General features: G+C 46.2%; 1 protein-coding gene across 1 annotated transcript; it reads left to right on the top strand.

Annotated features, from left to right (window-relative positions):
• Positions 1–553: 553 nt before the first annotated feature.
• Positions 554–20,711, top strand: LOC117532955 (arf-GAP with SH3 domain, ANK repeat and PH domain-containing protein 2-like; the record flags this gene model as incomplete). Its single annotated transcript, XM_034196573.1, is given in 11 exon segments — positions 554–654; positions 5,941–6,010; positions 11,810–11,897; positions 12,297–12,345; positions 12,713–12,879; positions 14,482–14,615; positions 15,635–15,729; positions 16,034–16,223; positions 19,486–19,571; positions 20,272–20,387; positions 20,644–20,711. Coding segments are annotated over 11 exon segments (1,164 nt in total), but the record flags the coding sequence as incomplete, so codon positions are not given.
• Between the last annotated feature and the right edge of the window lie 241 nt (positions 20,712–20,952).

The following is a 20,952-nucleotide window of genomic DNA, read 5'->3' as shown; positions in this document are numbered from 1 at the left end:
CCGGACGTTGAATGGTACCGTCTGTGTGGAAGGTACCGGACGTTGAAGGTACCGCGTGCCGAAGGTACCGCTAGCCGAAGGTGCCGCGTGTTTCTGCGTTCACACCTGAGAGGCAGGTTTGTATATACTTCGGCATCATCTTGATACGGGTGGTACAATTAAATCTAAATATGTTAATGTTGTTGTTGTTATCTAAATGGAGATAAGCCCCGCCTCCTCACCAGCTTGTATAGTTTGAGTGACGCGAGTACACACCAATGATGCAAGTGACGTGATGCTAATCTTCGCTTTGAGTCCGGTGTGAGCGCAGCTTTGGATCGTATTTAATTTAGGCTCAATGTACATTATTTAATTTCACATTCTGTTCTTGTACATCATATTGTATTTCCATGTATCTAGACTTCTTGCACTATGTTGTGTTTTTGTATTTTATGATATATGTTGCATTGTTGGAGGAGCTCAGGTCAGTAGCTGCTGAGCATATGACGATAATACCTTTGAATTTGAACTGAAAACTACAAAGATGGAGGTCAGAGCGTGTGTTGTGTTGCAGGACTCCCAGGCCAAGCCCAGCGGGTACAGCCTCCACCAGCAGCAGGGCAACAAGGCGCACGGCACCGAGCGCATCGGCACACTCTACAAGAAGAGCGAGGGGTGAGAACTCAGAGACCCAGCATGCAACAGGAGAGGCACTTACTGCAGCACGCTCACAACAACATATACAACCCAGTCAGCATCATGAGTCCTGAACCCTGGCATGAGTCAGCATCATGAGTCCTGAACATGAGTCAGCATCATGAGTCCTAAACCCTGGCATGAGTCAGCATCATGAGTCCTAAACCCTGGCATGAGTCAGCATCATGAGTCCCTGAACCCTGAGTCAGCATCATGAGTCCTAAACCCTGGCATGAGTCAGCATCATGAGTCCTAAACCCTGGCATGAGTCAGCATCATGAGTCCTAAACCCTGGCATGAGTCAGCATCATGAGTCCTGAACCCTGAGTCAGCATCATGAGTCCTGAACATGAGTCAGCATCATGAGTCCTGAACATGAGTCAGCATCATGAGTCCTAAACCTGAGTCAGCATCATGAGTCCTGAACATGAGTCAGCATCATGAGTCCTGAACCTGAGTCAGCATCATGAGTCCTGAACATGAGTCAGCATCATGAGTCCTGAACCTGAGTCAGCATCATGAGTCCTGAACATGAGTCAGCATCATGAGTCCTGAACCTGAGTCAGCATCATGAGTCCTGAACATGAGTCAGCATCATGAGTCCTGAACCCTGGCATGAGTCAGCATCATGAGTCCTGAACCCTGGCATGAGTCAGCATTTCTTCCCTTCCTTACCTGAATGTGTTTTGGTTGTTATCCTGAAATAAGGTCTGAACACAAGCTGAAGAGGTTTTAACTTTTAGTTCTACGACATAAAATACGGAGGTTGCTAACAAGAGTCTAAATGAGACGACTAGACGTCATCACGCCAAACATTAGCCTCCTTTAGCTTAGCTTATTTTAGCTTATCTCTACAAGACCCCTGCAGGACCCTTCATGCTGACATTTTAATTCCTTACATGTGGCTTGCAAACGTTTCGTTCTCGCTCATTTCTTCTTTGCACCTCTGTGTATTGTGGTCGTTCCTCCAGTTGAACGCTGCCTTTGGGTTTGATAGCTGCCTCTGGGTTTGATAGCTGCCTTTGGGTTTGATAGCTGCCTTTGGGTTTGATAGCTGCCTCTGGGTTTGATAGCTGCCTTTGGGTTTGATAGCTGCCTCTGGGTTTGATAGCTGCCTTTGGGTTTGATAGCTGCCTCTGGGTTTGTTAGCTGCCTCTGGGTTTGATAGCTGCCTTTGGGTTTGATAGCTGCCTCTGGGTTTGCAAGCTGCCTCTGGGTTTGATAGCTACCTCTGGGTTTGCAAGCTGCCTCTGAGTTTGATAGCTGCCTCTGGGTTTGATAGCTGCCTCTGGGTTTGATGATAGCTGCATATGGGTTTGATAGCTGCCTCTGGGTTTGATAGCTGCCTCTGGGTTTGATGATAGCTGACTCTGGGTTTGATAGCTGCATCTGGGTTTGATAGCTGCCTCTGGGTTTGATGATAGCTGCCTTTGGGTTTGATAGCTGCCTCTGGGTTTGATAGCTGCCTCTGGGTTTGATAGCTGCCTCTGGGTTTGCAAGCTGCCTCTGGGTTTGATAGCTACCTCTGGGTTTGCAAGCTGCCTCTGGGTTTGATAGCTACCTCTGGGTTTGCAAGCTGCCTCTGGGTTTGATAGCTGCCTCTGGGTTTGATAGCTGCCTCTGGGTTTGATGATAGCTGCCTCTGGGTTTGATAGCTGCCTCTGGGTTTGATGATAGCTGACTCTGGGTTTGATAGCTGCCTCTGGGTTTGATGATAGCTGCCTCTGGGTTTGATAGCTACCTCTGGGTTTGATGATAGCTGACTCTGGGTTTGATGATAGCTGCCTCTGGGTTTGATAGCTGCCTCTGGGTATGATAGCTGCCTCTGGGCTTGATAGCTGCCTCTGGGTTTGATAGCTGCCTCTGGGTTTGATGATAGCTGACTCTGGGTTTGATGATAGCTGCCTCTGGGTTTGATAGCTGCCTCTGGGTTTGATGATAGCTGACTCTGGGTTTGATGATAGCTGCCTCTGGGTTTGATAGCTGCCTCTGGGCTTGATAGCTGCCTCTGGGTTGATAGCTGCCTCTGGGTTTGATGATAGCTGCCTTTGGGTTTGATAGCTGCCTCTGGGTTTGATAGCTGCCTCTGGGTTTGATAGCTGACTCTGGGTTTGATAGCTGCCTCTGGGTATGATAGCTGCCTCTGGGTTTGATAGCTGCCTCTGGGTTTGATGATAGCTGCCTCTGGGTTTGATGATAGCTGCCTCTGGGTTTGATAGCTGCCTCTGGGTTTGATGATAGCTGCCTCTGGGTTTGATAGCTGCCTCTGGGTTTGATGATAGCTGCCTTTGGGTTTGATAGCTGCCTCTGGGTTTGATAGCTGCCTCTGGGCTGCCTCTGGGTTTGATAGCTGCCTCTGGGTTTGATGATAGCTGCCTCTGGGTTTGATGATAGCTGCCTCTGGGTTTGATAGCTGCCTCTGGGCTGCCTCTGGGTTTGATAGCTGCCTCTGGGTTTGATAGCTGACTCTGGGCTTGATAGCTGCCTCTGGGCTTGATAGCTGCCTCTGGGTTTGATAGGTGCTTCTGGGTTTGATGATAGCTGCCTCTGGGTTTGATAGCTGCCTCTGGGTTTGATAGCTGCCTCTGGGTTTGATGATAGCTGCCTCTGGGTTTGATGATAGCTGCCTCTGGGTTTGATGATAGCTGCCTTTGGGTTTGATGATAGCTGCCTTTGGGTTTGATAGCTGCCTCTGGGTTTGATAGCTGCCTCTGGGTTTGATGATAGCTGCCTCTGGGTTTGATGATAGCTGCCTTTGGGTTTGATGATAGCTGCCTCTGGGCTGCCTCTGGGTTTGATAGCTGCCTCTGGGTTTGATGATAGCTGCCTCTGGGTTTGAGAATAGCTGCCTCTGGGCTGCCTCTGGGTTTGATAGCTGCCTCTGGGTTTGATGATAGCTGCCTCTGGGTTTGATGATAGCTGCCTCTGGGTTTGATGATAGCTGCCTTTGGGTTTGATGATAGCTGCCTCTGGGTTTGATGATAGCTGCCTTTGAGTATGATAGCTGCCTCTGGGTTTGATGATAGCTGCCTCTGGGTTTGATGATAGCTGCCTCTGGGTTTGATGATAGCTGCCTCTGGGTTTGATGATAGCTGTCTTTGGGGTTGATAGCTGCCTTTGGGTATGATAGCTGCCTTTGGGTTTGATAGCTGCCTCTGGGTTTGATAGCTGCCTTTGGGTTTGATAGCTGCCTTTGGGTTTGATAGCTGCCTCTGGGTTTGATAGCTGCCTTTGGGTTTGATAGCTGCCTCTGGGTTTGATGATAGCTGCCTTTGGGTTTGATAGCTGCCTCTGGGTTTGATAGCTGCCTCTGGGTTTGATAGCTGCCTCTGGGCTGCCTCTGGGTTTGATAGCTGCCTCTGGGTTTGATGATAGCTGCCTTTGGGTTTGATAGCTGCCTCTGGGTTTGTTAGCTGTTGATAGCTGCCTTTGGGTTTGATAGCTGCCTTTGGGTTTGATAGCTGCCTCTGGGTTTGATGATAGCTGCCTTTGGGTTTGATAGCTGCCTCTGGGTTTGATAGCTGCCTCTCGGTTTGATAGCTGCCTCTGGGCTGCCTCTGGGTTTGATAGCTGCCTCTGGGTTTGATGATAGCTGCCTTTGGGTTTGATAGCTGCCTCTGGGTTTGATAGCTGCCTCTGGGTTTGATAGCTGCCTCTGGGCTGCCTCTGGGTTTGATAGCTGCCTCTGGGTTTGATGATAGCTGCCTTTGGGTTTGATGATAGCTGCCTCTGGGTTTGTTAGCTGTTGATAGCTGCCTTTGGGTTTGATAGCTGCCTTTGGGTTTGATAGCTGCCTCTGGGTTTGATGATAGCTGCCTTTGGGTTTGATAGCTGCCTCTGGGTTTGATAGCTGCCTCTCGGTTTGATAGCTGCCTCTGGGCTGCCTCTGGGTTTGATAGCTGCCTCTGGGTTTGATGATAGCTGCCTTTGGGTTTGATAGCTGCCTCTGGGTTTGATTATAGCTGCCTTTGGGTTTGATAAATGCCTCTGGGCTGCCTCTGGGTTTGATAGCTGCCTCTGGGTTTGATGATAGCTGCCTCTGGGTTTGATGATAGCTGCCTCTGGGTTTGATGATAGCTGCCTTTAGGTTTGATGATAGCTGCCTCTGGGTTTGATGATAGCTGCCTCTGGGCTGCCTCTTGGTTTGTTAGCTGCCTCTGGGCTGCCTCTGGGTTTGATGATAGCTGCCTCTGGGTTTGATGATTGCTGCCTCTGGGTTTGATGATAGCTGCCTTTGGGTTTGATAGCTGCCTTTGGGCTGCCTCTGGGTTTGATAGCTGCCTCTGGGTTTGATAGCTGCCTCTGGGTTTGATAGCTGCCTCTGGGTTTGATGATAGCTGCCTCTGGGTTTGATGATAGCTGCCTCTGGGTTTGATAGCTGCCTCTGGGTTTGATGATAGCTGCCTCTGGGTTTGATGATAGCTGCCTCTGGGTTTGATGATAGCTGCCTCTGGGTTTGATGATAGCTGCCTTTGGGTTTGATGATAGCTGCCTCTGGGTTTGATAGCTGCCTCTGGGTTTGATGATAGCTGCCTTTGGGTTTGATGATAGCTGCCTTTGGGTTTGATAGCTGCCTCTGGGTTTGATGATAGCTGCCTCTGGGTTTGATAGCTGCCTTTGGGTTTGATAGCTGCCTCTGGGTTTGATAGCTGCCTCTGGGTTTGATGATAGCTGCCTCTGGGTTTGATAGCTGCCTTTGGGTTTGATAGCTGCCTCTGGGTTTGATAGCTGCCTTTGGGTTTGATAGCTGCCTTTGGGTTTGATAGCTGCCTCTGGGTTTGATAGCTGCCTTTGGGTTTGATAGCTGCCTCTGGGTTTGATAGCTGCCTCTGGGTTTGATAGCTGCCTCTGGGTTTGATGATAGCTGCCTCTGGGTTTGATAGCTGCCTCTGGGTTGATGATAGCTGCATATGGGTTTGATAGCTGCCTCTGGGTTTGATAGCTGCCTCTGGGTTTGATAGCTGCCTCTGGGTTTGATAGCTGCCTCTGGGTTTGATAGCTGCCTCTGGGTTTGATAGCTGCCTCTGGGTTTGATGATAGCTGCATATGGGTTTGATAGCTGCCTCTGGGTTTGATAGCTGCCTCTGGGTTTGATAGCTGCCTCTGGGTTTGATGGCTGCCTCTGGGTTTGATGATAGCTGCCTCTGGGTTTGATAGCTGCCTCTGGGTTTGATGATAGCTGCATATGGGTTTGATAGCTGCCTCTGGGTTTGATAGCTGCCTCTGGGTTTGATGGCTTGTAGTGTAATAACTCTGTGTCCTCAGGCTGAGGAAGGTGTGGCAGAAGAGGAGATGCTCCGTGAAGAACGGCTTCCTGACCATCCCCCACGGCACGGTGAGATCCTCTCCTCTGATTGGTCCTCATGCATTAGAAGCTCCTCCCCCCCCCCATCTGCATTCCCATCAGCCAATCAAGAACAAATCTTCTCCTGGGTTTTTTTTTCGGGGGAAAAAAGCAAATATAATTTGTTTTAGTTTCTTATTTTTTGTTTTGTTCCTTCTTTCTTTTATTTTGAAGTTTTTACATGAAGAGTCCTCAGAACAGAGCAAGCAGCAGAAGAGAAACAGGAGGAGAAGGAGGAGCATGAGGAGAAGGATGACACAGAGAAGGGTGGGGGGGCACTAATCATTCATTATTACTAATGACCTCAAACCTATAATCCTTTTTAAACAGTATAATAAAGCAGACATGCACTCTGAATGCTGAGCTGCGGCTCATCATTATTAGATCAGATGTACTTTAATGCAGAACAGGATTAGAGCCATATGTGGAATAATTACCTTTTTTATCAGAAATTACAGATGTTTTTTCACATCTGGCTCTAATCCTGCTCAACACGCGATTTTCCAAATTGTTTTACATTTGGAAAATTCTTTATAATTCACATTTCTTTTAAATTATTGTTGATTCTTTTTTGTGTGTAATAAGGGTCTTATATCAGTGTAATATGCAGGCATGTGCACACGAAGTGGGCTTGAGCCCCTGCCCTTTTCCCCCCTTTTTTATTTATTTTTTATAAATGAATATATATCTACTGCTGTTTGCGCACAGTTTCCCTTTCCGAAAATATATTGATTGAATATAAAATTAAAATATCAGGTCGGGAGATTAGACTGTGAAGTTCCGATGCTCTCCCCCCCTGCCTCCATGTCTCCTGCACAGCGGTGCGGACATCGGCAGTCCCTTCAGACAGACAGGTAGTAGCCCCTCCCACCTTACAGTCCCTTCAGACAGACAGGTAGCAGCACCTCCCACCTTACTATCCCTTCAGACAGACAGGTAGCAGCACCTCCCACTTTACTGTCTCTTCAGACAGACAGGTAGCAGCACTTCCCACCTTACTGTCCCTTCAGACAGACAGGTAGCAGCCCCTCCCACTTTACTGTCTCTTCAGACAGACAGGTAGCAGCACTTCCCACCTTACTGTCCCTTCAGACAGACAGGTAGCAGCACTTCCCACCTTACTGTCCCTTCAGACAGACAGGTAGCAGCACCTCCCACCTTACTGTCCCTTCAGACAGACAGGTAGCCGCACCTCCCACCTTACTGTCCCTTCAGACAGACAGGTAGCAGCCCCTCCCACTTTACTGTCTCTTCAGACAGACAGGTAGCAGCCCCTCCCACTTTACTGTCTCTTCAGACAGACAGGTAGCAGCACCTCCCACCTTACTGTCCCTTCAGACAGACAGGTAGCAGCCCCTCCCACCTTACAGTCCCTTCAGACAGACAGACAGACAGCAGCACCTCCCACTTTACTGTCCCTTCAGACAGACAGGTAGCAGCACCTCCCACTTTACTGTCCTTTCAGACAGACAGGTAGCAGCACCTCCCACCTTACTGTCCCTTCAGACAGACAGGTAGCAGCACCTCCCACCTTACAGTCCCTTCAGACAGACAGGTAGCAGCCCCTCCCACCTTACTGTCCCTTCAGACAGACAGGTAGCAGCACCTCCCACCTTACAGTCCCTTCAGACAGACAGGTAGCAGCACCTCCCACCTCACTGTCCCTTCAGACAGACAGGTAGCAGCCCCTCCCACCTCACTGTCCCTTCAGACAGACAGGTAGCAGCACCTCCCACCTTACAGTCCCTTCAGACAGACAGGTAGCAGCACCTCCCACCTCACTGTCCCTTCAGACAGACAGGTAGCAGCCCCTCCCACCTTACTGTCCCTTCAGACAGACAGGTAGCAGCACCTCCCACCTTACTGTCCCTTCAGACAGACAGGTAGCAGCACCTCCCACCTTACAGTCCCTTCAGACAGACAGGTAGCAGCACCTCCCACCTTACTGTCCCTTCAGACAGACAGGTAGCAGCACCTCCCACCTTACAGTCCCTTCAGACAGACAGGTAGCAGCACCTCCCACCTTACAGTCCCTTCGGACAGACAGGTAGCAGCCCCTCCCACCTCACTGTCCCTTCAGACAGACAGGTAGCAGCCCCTCCCACCTCACTGTCCCTTCAGACAGACAGGTAGCAGCACCTCCCACCTCACTGTCCCTTCCGACAGACAGGTAGCAGCACCTCCCACCTCACTGTCCCTTCAGACAGACAGGTAGCAGCACCTCCCACCTCACTGTCCCTTCAGACAGACAGGTAGCAGCCCCTCCCACCTCACTGTCCCTTCAGACAGACAGGTAGCAGCACCTCCCACCTCACTGTCCCTTCAGACAGACAGGTAGCAGCCCCTCCCACCTTACTGTCCCTTCAGACAGACAGGTAGCAGCACCTCCCACCTTACAGTCCCTTCAGACACACAGTTAGCAGCACCTCCCACTTTACAGTCACTTCAGACAGACAGGTAGCAGCACCTCCCACCTTACAGTCCCTTCAGACAGACAGGTAGCAGCACCTCCCACCTTACTGTCCCTTCAGACAGACAGGTAGCAGCACCTCCCACCTCACTGTCCCTTCAGACAGACAGGTAGCAGCCCCTCCCACCTCACTGTCCCTTCAGACAGACAGGTAGCAGCCCCTCCCACCTCACTGTCCCTTCAGACAGACAGGTAGCAGCACCTCCCACCTTACAGTCCCTTCAGACACACAGTTAGCAGCACCTCCCACTTTACAGTCACTTCAGACAGACAGGTAGCAGCACCTCCCACCTTACTGTCCCTTCAGACAGACAGGTAGCAGCACCTCTCACCTCACTGTCCCTTCAGACAGACAGGTAGCAGCCCCTCCCACCTTACTGTCCCTTCAGACAGACAGGTAGCAGCACCTCTCACCTCACTGTCCCTTCAGACAGACAGGTAGCAGCACCTCTCACCTCACTGTCCCTTCAGACAGACAGGTAGCAGCACCTCCCACCTTACTGTCCCTTCAGACAGACAGGTAGCAGCACCTCTCACCTCACTGTCCCTTCAGACAAACAGGTAGCAGCACCTCCCACCTTACTGTCCCTTCAGACAGACAGGTAGCAGCCCCTCCCACCTCATTGTCCCTTCAGACAGACAGGTAGCAGCACCTCCCACCTTACAGTCCCTTCAGACAGACAGGTAGCAGCACCTCCCACTTTACAGTCCCTTCAGACAGACAGGTAGCAGCACCTCCCACCTTACAGTCCCTTCAGACAGACAGGTAGCAGCCCCTCCCACCTCACTGTCCCATCAGACAGACAGGTAGCAGCACCTCCCACCTCACTGTCCCTTCAGACAGACAGGTAGCAGCACCTCCCACCTCACTGTCCCTTCAGACAGACAGGTAGCAGCACCTCCCACCTTACTGTCCCTTCAGACAGACAGGTAGCAGCCCCTCCCACCTTACAGTCCCTTCAGACAGACAGGTAGCAGCACCTCCCACCTCACTGTCCCTTCAGACAGACAGGTAGCAGCACCTCCCACCTTACTGTCCCTTCAGACAGACAGGTAGCAGCCCCTCCCACCTTACAGTCCCTTCAGACAGACAGGTAGCAGCACCTCCCACTTTACAGTCCCTTCAGACAGACAGGTAGCAGCACCTCCCACCTCACTGTCCCTTCAGACAGACAGGTAGCAGCACCTCCCACCTTACAGTCCCTTCAGACAGACAGGTAGCAGCACCTCCCACCTCACTGTCCCTTCAGACAGACAGGTAGCAGCCCCTCCCACCTCACTGTCCCTTCAGACAGACAGGTAGCAGCCCCCTCCCACCTCACTGTCCCTTCAGACAGACAGGTAGCAGCACCTCCCACCTTACTGTCCCTTCAGACAGACAGGTAGCAGCCCCTCCCACCTCACTGTCCCTTCAGACAGACAGGTAGCAGCCCCTCCCACCTCACTGTCCCTTCAGACAGACAGGTAGCAGCACCTCCCACCTCACTGTCCCTTCAGACAGACAGGTAGCAGCCCCTCCCACCTCACTGTCCCTTCAGACAGACAGGTAGCAGCACCTCCCACCTTACTGTCCCTTCAGACAGACAGGTAGCAGCCCCTCCCACCTCACTGTCCCTTCAGACAGACAGGTAGCAGCACCTCCCACCTTACTGTCCCTTCAGACAGACAGGTAGCAGCCCCTCCCACCTCACTGTCCCTTCAGACAGACAGGTAGCAGCCCCTCCCACCTCACTGTCCCTTCAGACAGACAGGTACCAGCACCTCCCACCTTACTGTCCCTTCAGACAGACAGGTAGCAGCCCCTCCCACCTCACTGTCCCTTCAGACAGACAGGTAGCAGCATCTCCCACCTCACTGTCCCTTCAGACAGACAGGTAGCAGCCCCTCCCACCTCACTGTCCCTTCAGACAGACAGGTAGCAGCCCCTCCCACCTCACTGTCCCTTCAGACAGACAGGTAGCAGCACCTCCCACCTTACTGTCCCTTCAGACAGACAGGTAGCAGCCCCTCCCACCTCACTGTCCCTTCAGACAGACAGGTAGCAGCCCCTCCCACCTCACTGTCCCTTCAGACAGACAGGTAGCAGCCCCTCCCACCTCACTGTCCCTTCAGACAGACAGGTAGCAGCATCTCCCACCTTACTGTCCCTTCAGACAGACAGGTAAAGTAGGCTACTGGATAAGTTAGTTGAAGGTCTAGCTAAGGCCATTTATCACGGGCATGCTAATGTACTTAAGGAGATGCAGCAGGTTTACTCGACATTGAGAAACGGCCAGACACTAAAGGTGAATACAGTAAAATGTGTATCTAATAGCGTCCTCACAATGATATGAATGAGGCGTTAACTAGGCCTCATTCAAATGCGCTCATTTGCAGTTTCCAAGGCATTGCAGGTGAAAAGGATCAAACTAAAAACACACCACCTCACTGACGTCAAGTCGCTGTTTCCCTGACACATTATGTTTACAGATTAGCTTTAAATCTAGAGATGAATTACAGATTAGCTTTAAATCTAGAGATGAATTACAGATTAGCTTTAAATCTAGAGATGAATTACAGATTAGCTTTAAATCTAGAGATGAATTGAGAGAGACTTAAACAGTAACTTCATCATTGTGATTGTTGTCTGCTCTTGTGCGAGTGAATACTAAAGAAGGCCATTGTCTCCGTGTTAACTGATTATTTTGTAGAATTCTGTTGAGTATTAAACATGTGTGTGTGTGTGTGTGTGTGTGTGTGTGTGTGTGTGTGTGTGTGTGTGTGTGTGTGTGTGTGTGTGTGTGTGTGTGTGTGTGTGTGTGTGTGTGTGTGTGTGTGTGTGTGTGAGTGTGAGAGTGTTCAAAATGAATTGGTTAGTAAGTCAGAGATGTGCAACTATATTCAACTGTTTTTAATTTATGTTTTTATAAATGATTATGGGAAGTGCCCTTTTTCCCACTTGAGCTCCCGCCCCCTAAAATGTCTGTGCACGTCCCTGGTAATATGGGTGTAATAACAGTGTAATAAGGGTGTAGTACGGGTGTAATAGTGGTGTAACATGGGTCTAATACAGGTGTTATATTTGTGTAATATGGGGATAAAAGGGTGTAACACAGGGGTAATGATGGTGCATTAATGTGTCATATGGGTGTAATTACAGTGTTAAATGTGTAATGTAGAAAATAGCAATCAGTTAGTTCTCCAGAATATTTACATGTAGTTGCCCATGTAAGGATTAAGTAAAGGGACAAGGACACATGAAAATATATATATATATTTGCTGTTAATGAGCATTGGACTCCTCTAACGTGGCACTTCTCTCCCTGCTGCTGGTCTCGCAGGCTAACAGACCCCCGGCCAAACTGAACCTGCTCACCTGCCAGGTGAAGAGTAGTCCAGACGAGAAGAAGAGCTTCGACCTGTTCTCCCGTAAGCTGCACACACATTTGAATACTTTATTTGGTTCCACAAATTATATTACATAGACAGGGAATCAAATATATCACTTAGGGGAACACATAGCACCTCCTTCTCCACACGGCTAAGCAGCCAATAGCAGCTGAGACAGAGCAATATTTGGCAATTTGTTTGGCTTTTCTCTTTGACATTCCAGCAACTCTCAGACCAATCATGGTGCATTTATATACACGGCCAAGACTTCCGAATATAAGTATGCTGTATCTACACTTGTCCTGGTCCATGTACAGGTCAAAGGCACAGCCTACTTCTAATATTAGTTAGAAGTAGTATTACTTCACACACACACACACACACACACACACACACACACACACACACACACATTCTCTGACCGTCTTTCTCCTGCAGACGACCGCACGTACCACTTCCAGGCCGAGGATGAGGCTGATTGCCAGCAGTGAGTATATGGTTGTTATTATTATTAATAAATATTATACCTAGATATGCGGGGGCCCATTAGTAAAAGTGATTGTGAATTATATCAATACAAATATAATGAGTAAAAGTTATATATAAAAAATATATTCTATGAACATCTCTGGTCATCTGGTCTGTTTCTAGTCCTCTGGCGTCACTTCAAAGTAATCTCTTAGTATTTTAAGTAATTCATGCGTGTATGTTGAGTGGTTTTGTGTGTTCATTTGAAGTGTATTTCATTTAGTTTGAAATGTGTGTGTGTGTGTGTGTGTGTGTGTGTGTGTGTGTGTGTGTGGTGTGTGTGTGTGTGTGTGTGTGTGTGTGTGTGTGTGTGTGTGTGTGTTCAGCTGGGTGTCAGTGCTGCAGAACAGTAAGGAGGAGGCTCTGAACAAAGCATTTAAAGGCGATCAGGACGAAGGAGAGAACAACATCGTGCAGGAGCTGACCAGAGCCATCGTGGAGGAGGTGAAGAGGATGAGCGGGAACTCTTGCTGCTGCGACTGTGGGGCGCCCGGTACGTCATATTATACTACTGCTACTACTACTGCTACTAATACTACTACTGCTACTAATACTACTACTGCTGCTACTACTACTACTGCTACTACTAATAATACTACTACTACTACTACTACTACTGCTACTACTACTAATAATACTACTACTAATACTACTACTACTACTGCTACTACTACTGCTACTACTGATACTACTACTGCTACTACTGCTACTACTAATAATAATTAATAATAATTAATAATTTAATAATAATTAATTCCTTACATTTATTATAGCGCTTTATCAATGACTCAAAGCGCTTTACATATACACACATTACACATATATGATACATGCAATGGTCAGATACTGTGGACAATACCCACAGGAGCAAGTTCAGGTGAAGTGTCTTGCCCAAGGACACACCGGCTTTACAGACGCAGCAGCGGCGGGTTTCACCCCTTGATCTGATGATCATTGCACAGCGCACTGCGCCACACCGTCCATCTTCACGCCTCGAAGACATCGAGGCGCTCTTACAGGTACACATTAGTATTATACATGTACTGTGGACAATACCCACAGGAGCAAATCCGGGTGAAGTGTCTTGCCCAAGGACACAACGGCCTGACGCAGTGGCGGCAGGAGCGGGTTTCGAACTGGAGTTCCCCAGCACTCCCCCTTGATCTGATGATCGGATGCACAGACCACTGCGCCACCCGTCCCTAAATACTGCTACTACTACTACTACTGCTACTACTGCTACTACTACTACTAATACTGCTACTACTACTACTACTGCTAATACTACTACTAATACTAGCACTTATACTGCTGATAGAGAATGGGAACCTTTAAACCAGGATACTCAAGTAATTTTTATAACCAGGACTCATAAGAACCAAGACTTCTTAGAACCAGGACTCGTTAGAACCAGGACTCATTAGAACCAGGACTCATTAGAACCAGGACTCATTAGAACCAGGACTTGTTAGAACCAGGACTCATTAGATCCAGGACTAGTTAGAATCAGGACTCGTTAAGACCAGGACTCGTTAGAACCAGGACTCGTTAAGAACAGGACTCGTTTGAAGCAGGACTCGTTAAGACCAGGACTTGTCAAGACCAGGACTAGTTAAAACCAGGACTCGTTAGAACCAGGACTCGTTAAGACCAGGAATTGTTAGAACCAGGACTCGTTAAGAGCAGGACTCGTTAAGACCAGGACTTGTCAAGACCAGGACTTGTCAAGACCAGGACTAGTTAAAACCAGGACTCGTTAGAACCAGGACTTGTTTAGACCAGGACTCGTTAAGACCAGGAATTGTTAGAACCAGGACTCATTAGAACCAGGACTCGTTAGAACCAGCACTCGTTAGAACCAGGACTCGTTAGAACCAGGACTCGTTAGAACCAGGACTCATTAGAACCAGGACTCATTAGAACCAGGACTAGTTAGAATCATGACTAGTTAGAACCAGGACTTATTAGAACCAAGACTAGTTAGAACCAGGACTCATTAAAACCAGGACTCGTTAGAACCAGGACTCGTTAGGACTAGAAGTCGTACAGACCAGACCTCATTAAGCCACCCTAACTGATCCTCTCTGGCCCTCAGACCCCACCTGGCTGTCCACTAACTTGGGGGTTCTGATCTGCATCGAGTGCTCGGGGATCCACAGGGAGATGGGGGTCCACTACTCCAGGATCCAGAGCCTGGACCTGGACATGCTGGGAACCTCGGAGCTGCTGGTGAGTCCACGATCTATTTCACTGAGACATGTTGTTCAACTTAATGCAACTCTAGAACCTTCAGGGGGACGTTTTAACTCTAGAACCTCCAGGGGGACGTTTTAACTCTAGAACCTCCAGGGGGTCGTTTTAACTCTAGAACCTCCAGGGGGACGTTTTAACTCTAGAACCTCCAGGGGGACGTTTTAACTCTAGAACCTCTAGGGGGACGTTTTAACTCTAGAACCTCCAGGGGGACGTTTTAACTCTAGAACCTCCAGGGGGACGTTTTAACTCTAGAACCTCTAGGGGGACGTTTTAACTCTAGAACCTCCAGGGGGTCATTTTAACTCTAGAACCTCCAGGGGGACATTTTAACTCTAGAACCTCCAGGGGGACGTTTTAACTCTAGAACCTCTAGGGGGACGTTTTAACTCTAGAACCTCCAGGGGGTCATTTTAACTCTAGAACCTCCAGGGGGACGTTTTAACTCTAGAACCTCCAGGGGGTCATTTTAATTCTAGAGCCTCCAGGGGGACGTTTTAACTCTAGAACCTCCAGGGGGACGTTTTAACTCTAGAACCTCCAGGGGGTCATTTTAACTCTAGAACCTCCAGGGGGACGTTTTAACTCTAGAACCTCCAGGGGGACGTTTTAACTCTAGAACCTCCAGGGGGACGTTTTAACTCTAGAACCTCCAGGGGGTCATTTTAACTCTAGAACCTCCAGGGGGTCATTTTAACTCTAGAACCTCCAGGGGGTCATTTTAACTCTAGAACCTCTAGGGGGACGTTTTAACTCTAGAACCTCTAGGGGGACGTTTTAACTCTAGAACCTACAGGGCGTCATTTTAACTCTAGAACCTCCAGGGGACGTTTTAACTCTAGAACCTCCAGGGTGTGAATGCACCTTTACAGCTGAGCCTTTTTTAACGCATGCTCGGCTGATTGTAAAGAAAGAATATTCAAACAGTTTGAGAACCCCTGGGGTAGAACAAGTAGTCCAGACGGACCCACCTGACCTGACGTGTTGTGTTTTAGTTGGCGAAGAATGTGGGAAATGCCAGCTTCAACGAGGTCATGGAGGCAGATCTGTCGGCGCCGCACGTCACCAAACCGGACCCCAGCAGCGACATGTGAGAGATTCCTATAGATCTATATCACAAACACATACTCCAGATCTATATCATGACATCTGAAGGAGGGGTTCATGTTGGTGTTTGCTACACAACCATGTAATGATAGATTCAACAAAATAACCTTCTAACAATTTATCAGAGTCAGATTGGTTTTATAGGTAATCTTTGCATCACTGATCTAACATTCTGCTGGAGTAACGGAGCTGTTTGTTTAGATCTAGAACCTTGCCCCTCTATGAAGGCTGTGAGCCTCCTGGAGACCAGAACCACAGAGACTGAATGAGTGTGTGTGGTTCTGCAGGCAGGTGAGGAAGGACTTCATCATGGCGAAGTACACGGAGAAGCGATTTGTGCGGCGGCAGTGTGCGGACGCGGCGGCGCAGCTGCAGGCGCTGTACGAGGCGGTTCGATGCAGGGACATCCTGTCGCTGCTTCAGATCTACGCTGAGGGGGTGGAACTGCGGGAGGCCATCGACCAACCCAACGAACACGTATGTTTACTGCAGTTTGTGACGAGACATCCATCAAACTCAAAACACATTCAGAATATTTCGTCAGGAACCGTGACACATATACTTGGACTCGTGAAATGCACGACTCAAGACAAGAAGTTCCAAATCCCAAAAAAGTGTTTTCTAAAATAAGAAAACAAACCCTCTTTTCAGAGGCAAACGTGGCAATGGCTAAATACAAAAACACTACGCTAATAAACCTTCAAAACTCTGCATCTCTAGACCAATGAGAAACAAGATGAACTGGTACGGGACACAGGGAGACTAGGACTATATATACCATACAACCCTGAGTCTATAGATAACCTGAGTCTATAGATAACCTGAGTCTATAGATAAAGTCTATAGATAAAGTCTATAGATAACCTGAGTCTGTAGATAACCTGAGTCTATAGATAAAGTCTATAGATAACCTGAGACTATAGATAACCTGAGTCTATAGCAGAGTTCCCGTTAGAATATTTTTTCACCGGTCAACATGTCCGTTAAAGTTTAAATCTTCCTGACACAATTTGAAAAGTGCCGGTCAAAGGTCTTCTTTGTTATTTATTGAGCTTTAAAACAAATTGATATGATTCAATATTAAACAAACTAATTATAGTAGATTAACTACATTATTCAAAAGTGTTCAGTAACTTACAATAACACTGGAATAATAAACGGAGCGCTCTCTCCCTCTCCTGACAGCCATGCAGCTCGTGGATCAGTAATGAGTGACCCGACTGTAAAACTAAACCGCTGATCTCTCTCTCCCGATTAGACTTTACTCGCGTTTATGTCCATATCGATCAGATCCAGCTAGTTCTAGCTAATGATAGGACTACCTGCTTATTAAAAGACACCTAAACAATAAGCGTCGCTCTGCAACCGGGTGAGGCTGCAAAGTATAGCGCAGCATTATGCATTTGTTTACATACCGACCGGAACCCAGAGGCATTACCAACAGATCAACGCACAATCAACCCATACAGGAAATCTCTTTCTCCACATTACGTGTCACATACTCTTTTGTCTGTCACATAAGTGAAGTTGCCCAACTGATGCGGTATTGCGCTAAGGGGAATATATATTTTGACCGGACGCTTTGACCGGAGAGATTTAGATTTGCCGGTCTTCAGCATATTTTACCGGTCGTAGTCCGGTAATTACCGGCTAACGGGAACTCTGGTCTATAGATAACCTGAGTCTATAGATAAAGACTATAGATAACCTGAGTCTATAGATAAAGTCTATAGATAATCTGAGACTATAGATAATCTGAGACTATAGATCATCTGAGTCTATAGATAACCTGAGTCTATAGATAACCTGAGTCTATAGATAACATGAGACTATAGATAACCTGAGTCTATAGATAACCTGAGTCTATAGATAACATGAGACTATAGATAACCTGAGTCTATAGATAACATGAGACTATAGATAAAGTCTATAGATAACCTGAGTCTATAGATAACCTGAGTCTATAGATAACATGAGACTATAGATAACCTGAGTCTATAGATAACATGAGACTATAGATAACCTGAGTCTATAGATAACATGAGACTATAGATAACCTGAGTCTATAGATAACATGAGACTATAGATAATCTGAGACTATAGATCATCTGAGTCTATAGATAACCTGAGTCTATAGATAACCTGAGTCTATAGATAACATGAGACTATAGATAACCTGAGTCTATAGATAACCTGAGTCTATAGATAACCTGAGTCTATAGATAACATGAGACTATAGATAACCTGAGTCTATAGATAACATGAGACTATAGATAAAGTCTATAGATAACCTGAGTCTATAGATAACCTGAGTCTATAGATAACATGAGACTATAGATAACCTGAGTCTATAGATAACATGAGACTATAGATAACCTGAGTCTATAGATAACCTGAGTCTATAGATAACCTGAGTCTATAGATAACATGAGACTATAGATAAAGTCTATAGATAACCTGAGTCTATAGATAATCTGAGACTATAGATAATCTGAGACTATAGATCATCTGAGTCTATAGATAACCTGAGTCTATAGATAACCTGAGTCTATAGATAACCTGAGTCTATAGATAACCTGAGTCTATAGATAACATGAGTCTATAGATAACCTGAGTCTATAGATAACCTGAGTCTATAGATAACATGAGACTATAGATAAAGTCTATAGATAACCTGAGACTATAGATAACCTGAGTCTATAGATAACCTGAGTCTATAGATAACATGAGACTATAGATAACCTGAGTCTATAGATAACATGAGACTATAGATAAAGTCTTTAGATAACCTGAGACTATAGATAACCTGAGTCTATAGATAACCTGAGTCTATAGATAACCTGAGTCTATAGATAACATGAGACTATAGATAAAGTCTATAGATAACCTGAGACTATAGAGAACCTGAGTCTATAGATAACCTGAGTCTATAGATAACCTGAGTCTATAGATAACATGAGACTATAGATAATCTGAGTCTATAGATAACCCGAGTCTATAGATAACCTGAGTCTATAGATAACCTGAGTCTATAGATAACCTGAGTCTATAGATAACCTGAGTCTATAGATAACATGAGACTATAGATAAAGTCTATAGATAACCTGAGACTATAGATAACCTGAGTCTATAGATAACCTGAGTCTATAGATAACCCGAGTCTATAGATAACCTGAGACTATAGATAACCTGAGTCTATAGATAACCTGAGTCTATAGATAACCTGAGTCTATAGATAACATGAGTCTATAGATAACATGAGACTATAGATAAAGTCTATAGATAACCTGAGACTATAGATAATCTGAGTCTATAGATAATCTGAGTCTATAGATAACCTGAGTCTATAGATAACCTGAGTCTATAGATAACCTGAGTCTATAGATAACATGAGACTATAGATAAAGTCTATAGATAACCTGAGACTATAGATAACCTGAGTCTATAGATAACCTGAGTCTATAGATAATCTGAGTCTATAGATAACCTGAGTCTATAGATAACCTGAGTCTATAGATAACCTGAGTCTATAGATAACATGAGACTATAGATAACATGAGACTATAGATAAAGTCTATAGATAACCTGAGACTATAGATAACCTGAGTCTATAGATAAAGTCTATAGATAACCTGAGACTATAGATAATCTGAGTCTATAGATAATCTGAGTCTATAGATAACCTGAGTCTTTAACCCTGAGAACTGATGATATGAATCTCTACCCGTTGGTTCTGCAGGAGCCCGGGGAGACGGCGCTCCACCTGGCAGTCCGGATGGTGGACAGGAACTCGCTGCACATCGTCGACTTCCTCGCTCAGAATGGGTAACACCGCAAAATAAACCATTCACTTATTATATATAATAATACACTGTCAGAGAGAAAACCTGAGAGATGAAAGAAAGTATTCCATGAACATCTCTGTGGTCATTTGGTCTGTTTCTGGTCCTCTGGCGTCACTTCAAAGTGATGTTGCATCTCTTAGTATTTAAGTCGTGCGTGTATGTTTAGTAGTTTTGCATGTATTCTTTGGAGTGTTGTGTTTGTTAGGGCCGCTCGATTATGGCAAAAATCATAATCTCGATTATTTGGGTCAATAATTGATATCACGATTATTAAAAACGATTATCCATTTACTTTGAAAACATCAATTTATTGGAGATTGTATGTTTTTAACAGTTGATTACGGAGAACTGTAAGAATAACTCAACTGAAAAACCAATACAAAAAAAAGTAATACAAAAAAAAAAGTAATAATAATACAAAAATAATCGTTTTATTTCGATTACGTTGTTTTCGTAATCGTTGCAAGCCATAATCGTAATTGCGATTAAAATACGATTAATTGAGCAGCCCTAGTGTATGTTTAAGTAATTCTTTATTTCTGTAGTAATTTGTACGTCTATTTGTCGGGTTTTTCTTTTGTGTTTATTTTCTTTAGTTTTAAATGCTACAGAAGTGAGAACTGCAGAATTTCCGTCAGCGTAAAGTAACACTGTGTGTGTGTGTGTGTGTGTGTGTGTAGTGGTAACCTGGACCAGCAGACAGCCAGAGGCAGCACGGCGTTGCATTACTGTTGCCTGACCGACAACAGCGAGTGTCTGAAGCTGCTGCTGAGAGGGAAGGCCTCCGTGTCCATCAGTGAGAACACACACACACACACACACACACAATAAATGTCTCAGTTTCAGTGAAATGTTAGATATAAGATAAGATAAACTTAATTGATCCTGATTTGGGAAATGTAGAGTATATGTATTGAATACACAATATATATATATATATATACAAAAACACAGACGGCAATGTACATGCAATACAATATAAACTTCACATTTACATCTGAGTTGTCAGAATATATTTTGTGAGTACATCTGAATATTGTTGTCCTTTGCAGTGAACGAGGCCGGAGAGACTCCGATGGACATCGCCAAGCGCCTCCGACACACCCAGTGTGAAGAGCAGGTCTGTGTTATAACATCTTCATATCTTCATTAATAACAGATTCAGAGGCTATACAAGAGTTGCTGTCCTTCTGCCCCGTTTCTATTCTCTGAAGTGTAAGAGGTCCCTGGTGCTTTGAAAGGTACCTTTAAATAAAGTGTATTATCATTATTATGACATTTAACACACATTAAAGTGTAATATATATATGTAATAATAATAATACAGGAAAAACTTCGTCACCATCAGTGACTGCAGCTCC

This window comes from Gymnodraco acuticeps, unplaced genomic scaffold (genome assembly GCF_902827175.1).
Source record: "Gymnodraco acuticeps unplaced genomic scaffold, fGymAcu1.1, whole genome shotgun sequence".
Lineage (NCBI taxonomy): Eukaryota > Metazoa > Chordata > Actinopteri > Perciformes > Bathydraconidae > Gymnodraco > Gymnodraco acuticeps.
This window is presented reverse-complemented; position numbering and strand designations above follow the sequence as displayed.